The 12,444-nt window shown below is 37.2% G+C and overlaps 1 protein-coding gene across 1 annotated transcript in view; it reads left to right on the plus strand.

The window, feature by feature from the left end:
* Positions 1-12,444, plus strand: part of LOXHD1 (lipoxygenase homology PLAT domains 1) — a 112,327-nt gene that overhangs the window by 65,002 nt on the left and 34,881 nt on the right. The window contains exons 20-29 of the mRNA XM_072413500.1: positions 1,338-1,498; positions 3,664-3,740; positions 4,750-4,946; positions 5,147-5,339; positions 6,323-6,483; positions 7,588-7,903; positions 8,537-8,688; positions 9,936-10,069; positions 10,782-10,930; positions 12,031-12,135. Of these exons, the coding sequence (XP_072269601.1) occupies positions 1,338-1,498; positions 3,664-3,740; positions 4,750-4,946; positions 5,147-5,339; positions 6,323-6,483; positions 7,588-7,903; positions 8,537-8,688; positions 9,936-10,069; positions 10,782-10,930; positions 12,031-12,135 (1,645 nt within the window). The remainder of the gene's footprint in view (positions 1-1,337; positions 1,499-3,663; positions 3,741-4,749; positions 4,947-5,146; positions 5,340-6,322; positions 6,484-7,587; positions 7,904-8,536; positions 8,689-9,935; positions 10,070-10,781; positions 10,931-12,030; positions 12,136-12,444) is intronic.

The raw sequence follows: 12,444 nt of genomic DNA on the forward strand, positions 1-12,444 counted from the left end.
TTAAACAGTATTTTTATAGTGTCCACATGTTAGGCAGCGTTGTACATTAAATAGGGGTTGCAAATAACAGACAGACACAGGTAGTGACACGGGAGCCAGAGAGGACCCTGCCCCGATTTATGGAATCATTCTGTATATGAAATATCATTTGAACTTTAGGTCATGTGCATTTAAATAAATTTGTAACCAGTACAAGTTGAAATATCATCACATTAGAAAACAAATTGTGAATTTAAATTCTAGGGGTCTATATTTAAAGCAGTGAATCTGACATTCTCTGAAACATTTCCCTGGTGGAGAATATGCTGGGTCCATGTTTTTCAATAGACTCTCCATCAGAGAATGTTTCAATGAATGTCAGATTCACTGCTTTACAAACAGATCCCCTGGTTTCTGTGGAAGTAATTATGTATATGTAAGTATCTGTCATGGCCAATAACCTAATTTAAAATGAAAGGGATGGATCAGTTTCTTAGTTTATGTTAGGCTTCTTTAACTGATTCATTCATCGTTCTTCCTAAAATAGGTTACTGAATAAATTAGTTTAAAAATAGGCAATTACATCGACGAAGCTTAAATCTTAATTCAATGACTGAATAAATAACTCCTTGGAATGCAAGCAAGATATCTGCAGATAGGGTAGTTCTGGAGCAGAAGGCAGTAATAAACCACTACAAAATAAAAAAATTCTTATAAAATGAACAGTAAGTTATAAGGCATGAAAACAAGCCTGTACTTTGTGTGAAAAAGAATTTATATTGGATATACGCTATTATTGCTGTTAGAATCGATTTGTAATTTATTTTATTAAATTCCCTTTTATTTCTCTCTGCAGTCAAGTGATTTTCTTAAAATATCAAAAAAAAAATTTGATCAAACTTGACTGACATTTCCAGAGCCATGACACCCAAGAGATTTGACTGTTGGCTTGATATAGTTTAAATGATAAGTTGATGTTTGTTAATAAAATTTCCCCTCAGTATATCCAAGTGTGTCAAATACCCCCCAGGTCATACTTGTATAGATGCCAGTGTCCTTACACCTTATCACCTATAGACTGTACAGGTGTAGGAAAATATTGGTACACTTGTCGATGTTAGGACTATAGAACATTGGTGTGCAGATGCCAGAAACCTAGCAATAGCTTCTTACCAGTGGGACTGCAAACAGGAGGCTGCAGATGAGAAGGAAATAAATATGAAGCTGTGGAAGCGGAATACTGAGCAAAAATAAAGTGAAAAGAAATATGAAAATAGAAAACTAATGCAACCACTACATCTAAGTACTGCAGAAGCTTTCTGTCTTTCTCACTTCACCTTTTACATTCTTTCCTTCAGGCTGATGAGTTTATTATAGAAGCTGTGACGCTAAAACAAGTGCGGAGGGTGCGCATAGGGCATGATGGCAAAGGAGGAGGCTGTGGATGGTATCTTGACAAGGTTTTAGTAAAAGAAGAAGGAAAAACAGAAACTGAAGCTATAGAATTCCCCTGTGACAGGTATGACTCTTGATCAATAGAATGATCCTATAAAAATCATGTAACTTTATAATTAGCTTAAAAACATATTTTTAATAGTGGGAGTGCCCACTGCTAAACCCGGTGTTCTGGGGGTAATAAATGATTTTGCTCAAACCAATATAACTGACACTACCACAATTCACTCCTCTCTATGGTCCCAGGCTCCATTGTGTTGGCCAAGAAGGGTTTCCTTGCTGCAGTCAGAGAGGTACTCAATAAAAATAATAATGGTTTATGATCAATTTTATCTCATGAGTATAAACTGATGTTTTGTAGAATTGTTTTCGTTATTTATATAAAATTGTAAAATCTGTAAATCTATTTTCTGAACATGCTGGGCCTTGCATTCATTTGCAGCTTGAAAGTGATGGGCTTGCATCTGCTCATCATGTCACTTAAACCTGACAAAAAATGTTTAACTATTTTACCCAAGAATACCCTGTAGTTTACCTTAATCGGTTTCACATACAGTAACTTCCTCTTCCTCTTCTAGTTTACGACTGATTTTTGATTTTTTCTTTCTGACTTTGAAACTTTTTTGATGGTAATTTTTTTTTCATACAAGAATTGCAATAAAATTATGGAACATTGGAGAAAAGCTTTTTTTTTCATCTGTAAACAATTTTGCAGTTCTTGGTACCAGAATCATAATTTATACAGGACAAATTTTAGAATATAGTGTGTGCTTTTATCTACAATCATTTAATATCCTTTAAAGAAGCATTTTCTGGAACGGTCACACTTTTTCTTTGTGTATTATCTGAAAATTTACATATATTACAAGGTGCTTTTATGATTGTATTTTCTGAGCATGCTGGGCTGTCTGACTGCTGACTATTCATGCAGATTAAGAATTCAGATGTGATATACTAAAGAAACTTAGGGTGCAGAGTAGTTTTTTCAACCTTTTTGACATGAATCTGAAATAACTTTCAGATCTTGGGGAAACCCTCCTATAATTATTATACCCACAACTCACAGTACATTACATTGCTGGGCATTGGTAAGAATGTGTTACAGATAGCCAAAAAGATTATTGGTGTCACCTAAACTGTTCAACAAGGTCATTGCTCAAGGAACCCCTAGAAACATCTAGAGGAACCCTAGGATTCTATGGAATCCTGGTTGAGAAACACTATAATAACTTGAGACCAGGTTTATTATATATGGCTATAGGAGAGAATTTCAGCCATACAGATAGCCAAAAAAATCATTGGTGGCAGTGCTAACTGAACTGAAAACGGCAAACTGCTCATTTCTCAAGAAACCCCTAACAACCCATTGAGGAACCCTGGTTAAAAAACATTGTTCGAGAGCTTAATTTACTAAGCTAAGAGATATATCCCTTGCAAGATGATAATTCATTTTGCAAAGAACAGCCTTTATTCCTTTAGTAAATCAACCCCATAGGTCCCTTTGAGACTTGTGGGTAGCCCAACAACATCCATTCAACTGCATGGGAGTGATTAAGAACCACTTTGTGCACAAGTTTGCATGCAGTGGCTGCTGGGATTGCAGTGGATCGCTGTGCAGTTCCTTGAAGCAGCAAGTCACCCAGTTGATTTTCTTATTCTTGAGGAAGATCCACACCACAACTGAAAGGACAACTTCATGCAAACCTGGTAAAGTGTGGTGCAGTTTGCTACTCCTGGCACATAGTAAAATTTGCTATGTGCCTAGGAGCAGCTGAGCGCACTTTTTTTACCTGCAAATGAATATTTTTTTATTATTACACAGTATATATATAGTGCCAAGATATTACGCAGTGCTGTAAAAGTCCAAAGTTGTGTCACTAGCTGTTCCTGAAAGGGGCTCACAATCTAAAGACCCTACCAAATCTAAAGGGCCATAATCCTAGACAGCATTAATATCCCTGTCAAGGGTTGTAACCCTACCCCACTATGTCTAAAAAAATGACAAAAAAAAAGATTTTGGCTGGAGATACCCTTTAATCAAATCACAATTGAATGTTGAATTTGACAAATGCTAATTATTTAATATTAACTTATTGATATCTCCTATATAAATACTCTAAAAAAAATAAAATATGAAAATAACACTTATTTTAGTGAACCAATGACTAGTGTCACATGTCAGTATAGAATATACAGCAATGACAGATATTCTTTTTATCATCTGTACAGGTGGTTTGATAGGAATGAAGATGATGGCCACATCATTCGAGAATTGGTTCCAGCTGGGGACTCGCAGAACTTGAGAAGTGAGATTATTATCTTTGTTAACTGCAAATTGAAACTGTTGAGATATGGGAGCCACTGACTCGTTTTTAAAGGTTTAGGTTGCAGGGCTGATATAATCAAACTTCATTTCACCATTTCAGCCCATCACTGGTTGAATGGTTGCTCCAGGTCATTGGATTGTGAACATGGATCATTTTTACAGATTCTATGATTCATTTATTTATAAGTAAAATACATGCAATACACAAAATATGTAATGGGAATTTCTTTGTGGCTAATCCTAAACAGAAAGCAAGGGTTTGGGTACAGCTGATATAAGAGCATGCATTTTCTAACTAGTAAACCTTCAAAACAGGCCTTAAATGTCAGGTGAGGGTCCTGGTAAGCGATAATCCTGACATTATCCAACCACAACTGGCGTTTGTTATTTGGTATGATGTAGATGGGGCAGCACAGTGGCTCAGAGGTTAGCACCTCATCTCTCAGGTTTTAATCTGGGCCAGGACACATCTGCATGGCATTTGCATGTTCTCCCTGTGTTTGTGTGGGTTTCCCCGTGCACTCCAGTTTCCTCGCACATTCCAAAAACACACAGTTAGGTTGATTGCCTTCCCCCCAAATTGACTTTAGACTGTCGTAATGACATATGACTATGGTAGGAACATCAGATTGTGAGCCCCTTTGAAGCATAGCTAGTGTCAAGACTATGGGCTTTGTGAAGTGCTGTGTAATATGCACTAAACAAATACTAGTTTATATTTAATGTAAGCAGATAGTTATGATTGTGAAACAGGGCTTTGGTCTTTCTAGGTGCCACTAGGACAAGTTGCAGTAATTGTGAAGAACCAATCAAAAATCTAAGAAATGGATTGTTGTTTTAAGATTCAGTTGGTACAGGCAACACTATTACCTTTTTACAGCATTATTAACTTCTGATTGACCACTTATAACATTGGCTCCCCCCTACTTTACTGTTTTGTAACTTGTTTCTTTTGTAACTTTTCATGTTGTATGTTCTGTCTCTTACAGGTATCAGTTATCACTTCCAGATTAAGACAGGGGATGTCAGTGGGGCCAGCTCTGATTCCCGTGTTTTTGTCAAACTGTACGGTGAGAAGGGAGACACCAACAAACAGTTTTTGCTTGTTTCTGACAACGACCTGGCTGACAACTTTGAGAGAGGACGGGTGGACAACTTCACCATCAACACCATAGACATTGGGAAGGTACGTTATCACCTTGTTAAAAAATCAAATAAATTACAGGATGAAATTAATCAGAATATGATTTTTAAAAAAATATTCAGATTGTGGCCTGAATCGTATTTATGTATTTTCTTTTTTAGATTTATTATTTTCCTTTATAATACATTTATAATGGTTTTATTTATTTAAACCTGATAACTCTTCTTTCATGTTCACAATAGATCAATAAGCTCCTGATTGGCCATGATAATGTGGGAATTCGAGCTGGGTGGTTTTTGGGCAACGTTGTGGTGCAGGTCCCGGCACATGGAAAACAATACATGTTCCCAGTCAACCGCTGGCTCTGCAAGGATGAGTGTGATGGCAAAGTGGAGGTGGAAGTCTATGCCAGTGAAGTCATTGAAATTGAAAAACGTAAGTGAAAATTTACAAAGGTGCATGTAAAAAATCTTAGATTCTTGCTAAAATGTTTGTAGTTTTGAATAAATGAAGAGTTCAATCTTTTACCAGGCTATATTGCTATCTGTATTCATGACTGTAAAGTGTCCCCTCCTATCAATGATAGAGAAATAGTTGAAAAATGAGTTTCTAGCCCTTTTCAAATTAGATATAGAACCTAAAAACATTTTCATTGGTATTCCATTATCATAGGTCAAGTAAGTGTAGCACTTGGCAAAGTTTAAATTCAAGGGTTAAATGAAGTTTCAAATTTTATTAGCATAATGCAGTCAAGCTGCATAAACAGTTATTAATGTACTGATTTAATGATTTAGGTTTTCAGAGGCTTCTTGCGAATAGCACTGTGCCTCTAATTATTACTGTAGTTGTCCGATATAAGTAAAGAATTTAAAACATTGTTAAAAACAAAATGTGTAATTTATGTATCTTTTGACGTTTTTTGACATCTACTGCCTATTGGAGAAAGGTTTCTTTGTGCCAAATGGCGAATTAGTGCTGGGAAATCTGGCTTTATTGGCCTCCATCCAAAAAAGAGTCTGGCTACGTACAAACGTTAGACTTTTGTTTGACTTTTGATCTTCCATGATCCTTTCCAATGACAAGAGACTGAATTATGCATCAACAAGCGCTGTACATACAGCGGCATTCTGCTCTATGGAGAGGGGAGGGGGAGAATGAAAGAGCGGCGCCCCTCTGCGCTCTCTCCCCTTCACTTGCATTACGGTTGTTTGTCGTTTGTGGATCCTCCAGGACAGATCCATGAACCTCATCGAACAAGTTTTGTACACACGTCAGATTCTCATCAAATTCCAGCCCTGAAACGATATTCGGACAAGAATCATCTGACGTGTATACATAGCGTACATACATATACACAAACAAAACCTGTGTTTCCAATGTTGTTTTACACCTGAGATCCTGTTTTTTTTTCTATCCAGTAATAAATTATGAAGTCACTGTCACCACCGGGAATGTGCGTGGCGCTGGTACCAATGCCAATGTTTTTATGCAGCTTTACGGCGACCAGGGGAAGACAGAGGAAACTTTCTTGCGCAGTCGATCTAATGACTTTGAGAGAGGAGCAGTTGATATATTTAAGGTTTGTTGTTTGATATTATAAAAAGCCTAATTTTTAGAAGTGAACAGCTTCTGAGATGCATTAGAATATCAAGAGCTAAATGACAGCTACTAGTCTTCCAATTACAAGTGTTCTCCCCAGCTCCTTTTAGCCGGGTGCACTTTTCAGTATCCACCTGCCTGCTTTTGGGTGATTACTAAAAAGTTGTGTAACAATACAGGAGCTGCCACCTGCCTGCAGCTTCTTACCACCTGGCTTAAAAAGAAATTCTGAGAAGAATACTGCAATGATTATGGCTATGGCTTAAAAAAAGTTAGTGATTGTTTGCATATCGAAGTCAAAGATGTTGCATCACATTATTCACATTCCCAGCATGGTGCCCCTCTCATGATGTATAAATAACTATTTGTACAATGCTAACCTCTCTTGGGCTGTTTTATGCAACAGTTCCTTTCTGCCACTAGATATCTTCAGTTTTCCATGTTGAAAAAACCCTGAGTAATTTAACATGGATTACTGGGGACATGCTGTAAGTACATTTTATTGTATTGTATGATATTAACACATACTTATAAGATTATTCACATGATGCATATCTTTTACATGTATGGTTAAAAAAGATATTGAAAAGACAAAAGGTCCTATATATTCCTATATGTGCCTATATTACAAGGCTATTAGGTTGAGTAAGGAAGATTTAGAACAGTATTTCTCATTTAGAGTTCTGTGGAACCTAAGGGTTCTTCTAGAGGTTGCTAGGTGTTCCTTGAGCAATAAGTAGTCTGTGCCTCTCAGGTCAGTTTAACTGAGGCCAATGATCTTTTTGGCTTCCTGCAAGGGTCACCTTCATCCCACAGGACAGCATTGTAAAATGTGTTTTTCCTCCTGACCATTTATGTTGTAAAAATAGCAATTATAGAAGGGGTTCCTCAGGATCTAAAAGCTATTTCAAGGGTTCCCTCCTGTTAAAAAGTTTGAGAAAGGCTTAGAACAGGTACTTAACATGCTTTAACCATTTCATGAGCAAAGGCTTTTTTACAGTTGAACTTATAAAGTTGTATTGTAGTCAGAAAGGGGTTACATTTCTGTACTGTATGTATATCATTGTCCCTTCTGATACTGTAGATAGAAGCACTTGATGTTGGAAAGATCCTTAAGCTCAGAATTGGTCACGACGGTAAAGGATTTGGAGATGGCTGGTATTTGGAATCAGTCGAGGTTCGGAGGGTCGGAATAAAGATGCTACCCGTTCCACAACCGGCCGAGACGAAGAAGAAGAAGACAAACAAGAAAAAGAAGTCTGCCAAAGAAGAAGTAGAGCTGCAGCCACAGGAAGTGGTGGAGAAGTACAAGTTTGAGTGTAACCGGTGGTTGGCTCGCGGGGAGGGAGATGGAGAGCTGGTGGTGGAATTACTTCCTCAAGACACAACCGAACTGGAAGGTAATATACAGTCGCTCTCTACCGGATTTTAGACTGTGCTATACTTATCTGGAACTTGTTATTTTTGTTTTAACGTATTTTTTTGTTTTTTTCCCAAAATGAAGACTTAGCTTTTTCCTGGCTAATGACTTTTGAAGTATTGAAGATAGACACAGCCAAGAGTGTAGCATTTTTAAAAAAAAATAGCCATGCAACTTTTATTTCAGCATAAATTTTACAAAAGAAAAAAAAATTTTCATTCATTTCAGTCTGTCTTTCTGTTAACTGTTTCTCCCTTTCTGTTAACAGTTTACCATAGCAAGTTACCATATCGGGTACATGTGTTTACTGCTGCTGGGTTAGAAATAATACTGTGTAGATCAGGTTTTTATTCCTGTGTACAAATTTACAAAAGTGCTTTATCTGTCTTCTCGCTGATAAACAAGCTGCTAATGTTCATTAACCGATGATATAACAAGCATTAATGCACTTGTGTCATTGTTTTGTAATGGATTAGATGTGTCTAAATATGCCCTTAGTGGTGTCACCAGGATAGGCATCGAAGACACAAAGACAGAAATCAATATAAATTACTAGAATCTAACTCATCACACTCTGCTCAATTCAACTAATATATAATTGGATCTCTTCCAGAGAACATCTATGAAGTTCATGTGTTCACCGGCACTGTTTGGGGAGCTGGCACCGACGCCAATGTGTTTATTACAATTTATGGAGACATTGGAGACACTGGTGAACGTCAGCTGAAAAAGTCAAACCATCTGAACAAGTTTGAGAAAGGACAGGTATGTTTATATATGAAATGAGCACGTCATCAGGTTATGATGTTAGCATTGCTCTCTTAGGTAAGCCTGGGGTTTATGTACTCACACATCCTCAGGGGACTTTGTCCATTGGCCCTGATTTATGAAAGCTCACCAAGGCTGCAGAAAATACACTTTCAGAAGTGAAGCTGGCTGGTCCAGAAAACATGGAATGGATTTTAAAAAATCATTTGCTATTTGCTAGCAAATGTTTTGAATTCTGGACCAGATTCCATCCGAGTTTGCTGGACCACCCATCTTCACTGATAAAAGTGTATTCTCTCCAGCCTAGGAGAGCTTTCATAAATCAGGGCCAATGTGTCAATGACAACAACCCATTACAGGAAATGGGTGAAATAACATTGGTGTTCATTCACCCTGAAGGATAAACTGCACTGAACCTCAGAAGGTGAGTCTGTGGAATACAGGTTTAGATAGGTTTAATGAGGAAATTATTATTTCAGTTTATGAGGGAGAGATTACAATATAGAAAGACTGCTCTATTTAACATTTTTTTCAAATGTTTTTTGTGCCATCTTTAGAGGCCATTGCGAGTGACAAGATTAATGCTGGAGCAAAATACAAATTGAAATTCATTTTTGGGAATTTTTTTTTCTACCATAGAATGTATTATTCAGTTAAACAGTTTCACGTTCTCCACAATTTAGGATTAAACAATGTCCCTTCCTGGTGATCATCTTCACTGGCTGAGGCTTTGACATTAAACAGGCAATAGGGAAGGACACCAGGAGGGGGCAGAGCTTAATCTCAGTTTTGAACTAAGTGGGTGCATGGTTTTGAGGCTTTCATATTTTTTTTGTTGTACAAAGAAATAATGCAGCTAAGAGTAAGGCTGCGGGAACCTAAATCTAACTTTTACCTGTGCATGGATACATGAATAGTATTCTCAGATATCAGATGTACCTGACAATGAGCCTTGCTGGATGAAATCACAAGGAGTAGGGCCAGTCAAACTGCTAATGTGTCTGTTACACACTTTTATTAGTATAAGCCTAAAGTAACAAATCAAAGCATGGTATGTCACTTCATTTGGGTATTTGTGTGATAAAAATATCCAGCACGATGTGGGTCTATGTAAATTGGCTATAATACCAATTACAAATCCTTAAACTAAAATTACAAACCTTTTTTAGCATTTTTATTCCCAAACCTTTTCAAACCATCCTCTGATATTTGCATTTTTTTTATCTTCATCAATTATTTCACAGGAGGATGTTTTTACTATAAGTGCTGTTGAAATGGGAGAACTGAAAAAGTTGAGGATCCGCCATGATAATTCAGGAGGAAATGCTGCATGGTTCCTGGACCGGGTTGAGATTGTGGATACGAAGGATGATACCAAGTAAGAGATGGCTTGCATAAGTTAATAGGTCTCGTCCATGCTAGATGTCAGCTACGTATTAGCTATTATCAGTTAGTTAGTGATCAGCTTAGGTATGCTGGTAAATCTTCAATGATATATAGATTTTCAATTTAAAAATAAACCTTTTCCATCACGTTTACCCAAAAGTCAATCATTAGTACATTAACAACCTTTGTATTAAAACTTTAATTTTTTTTTTTTAATAAAAAAACCAATTATATAACAATAAGCTATTATTGTTATAGCATATTTTCCAATATGCCATCACAAAAAGAAATTGCTTTTTTTATCCCATAGGGGATACTCCCTGGGGTGTTGTTATTTATGAATATTATTAGTCACTTATGGTTTGGGCAGTTAGAAACACATAAAGCTCCTATGGATGAGCCATACTCATCCATAATTACAGCTAGACAGAGAAAAAACACAATTTTAACCTCCTGGTTTTCTCTCTGGATTGGCCCCATAGACCTAAACTTTGGGAAATCTACACTGTGTATAAAGCCAGCTCCATTAAGTTGACAATTTTATTAAGAAAAAAATATTTACTTTATCTGTAAAAATCTCTGTGTCCATGTACAAACCACACCAAGGGTTCCATTCCAGGGCTCAATGTTGTCCAGTGACGTCATCATTTTACAAAATGTGAATGTTGAAGGTTGTCATCACTAATATGTTTCATTTCCTACAGGTACTTTTTTCCTTGTCAGAGGTGGCTGGCAGTGGATGAAGATGATGGGCAGATATCTCGGATGTTGGTACCTGTAAATGAAGCCTTTATGAAGAAGGATGAAGAAGGCGAAGAGCAATCCCTTGCCACACTGGGGTTAGAGCAGAAAGGTTTGTGCACTTGTCATGTTTCCTACAAATGGAATGGACAAACGTATGTGGCAGTGCCCAGTATGTCCCAGGACCCCTTGTTATGGTAAAAGAGTAATTACACCATGTTACTGTCCAGTCCCATTTGCTGCAAGTCCAATACTCACTGGCAAGACCTAAATCCCAATGAGTAATTATGTATTACGGTCTGGTACAATCTTGCAGGATTTGGGAGTTGGTATTGGTTGGAGAGCAATATAAAGGAAGTTACACTTTAGTTACACTTTAAAAATATACTCCATAAACTTGCAAACAAGACATACAGTTTACTCCTCCTGGGTTTACAATTAGGATCCCTTAGATGTGTTTTAAGGATTTGTTTTTATCCAGAATAATTTGTGGACTCCTAACAATGTGCAACTATTGTAATCTAGTCTTCAAATACAGGTAAAGCAACCTCATGCAGTGCACACTTAATTCAATGACAGGTAGATGTCACGGTATTTTTTTATGTGAGGCCCCTTCCTGTCTGTGGCCATTCCTAGGACTATAGCACACAGGCAATTTCTTGCAGCACACTATTTATATCCCAGATAGTTTATTGCTGCACAGACAGGTGGCTTTTTTTGGTGTAATCTACAGAAGTAGAATATAACAGACTCTATAATTGATCACATGGTTCCACAGTATTCCATATGTGTGCAGTTTACCTCTACTTCTTGCTATTTATGTCTTGTGTAGCTTACACTATAAAAACAATTTGTTTTATCTGTCAAGCAATCAATTTTTACTCCTTGTTATTAAAGCTGATCTTCTTGAATAAATAATTACCTGGCACTTCCAGGTACAGGCGAACATGTGATCTTTTCCATTATACCAGCTCCTGTCTGACAGCCAATCACTAGCTCCACGTGCTGTCACATATCCAAAGTAATGATGTCACTGCTCGTGGTGTCCAACCTTACAGGACAATAGAGAAGTATAAAGTATTTTAAGTTCACTGGCGTTTTAACACTGACAAGTTGATGAGGTTCTGGTTTTCAGAAAAGTTTTCCTAGAATAGGTGACTCGCCATTTCTACCAAAATGATGTAGTGTGATTTCATTTGTTTCACTTTGGAGCCAAATCTACAACATACACAGTGAAAGTGAAGACTGGAGACAAGAAGAATGCAGGAACAGATGCCAATGTGTTTATCATATTGTATGGAGAAAAAGATGATACTGGTGAGATACACCAATTAACATATTACTACATTTACTTAGAGTGGGTGGACCAAATAATAATGTTTGTTCAGCCACAACATTTCGGAAAGGATTAGAATGCCTGCTTGAGCTCTATTATAAGGATTTACCCTCACTACTCTTCCAACCTAGTAACCAGATTTCAACATTGTGACTGAGTAGCAAAGGTGAGATGCTGCAGAGGGGCTGATCTATGTCAAATGACTTGTGAACACAGCCAAGCACTAGCTCCACGATTTACATGACTGCGTCATCTCTGAGCTGGCATCTCAGTCTAAGTACATACTGACC

Source organism: Pyxicephalus adspersus, chromosome 6 (assembly GCF_032062135.1).
Source record: "Pyxicephalus adspersus chromosome 6, UCB_Pads_2.0, whole genome shotgun sequence".
Lineage (NCBI taxonomy): Eukaryota > Metazoa > Chordata > Amphibia > Anura > Pyxicephalidae > Pyxicephalus > Pyxicephalus adspersus.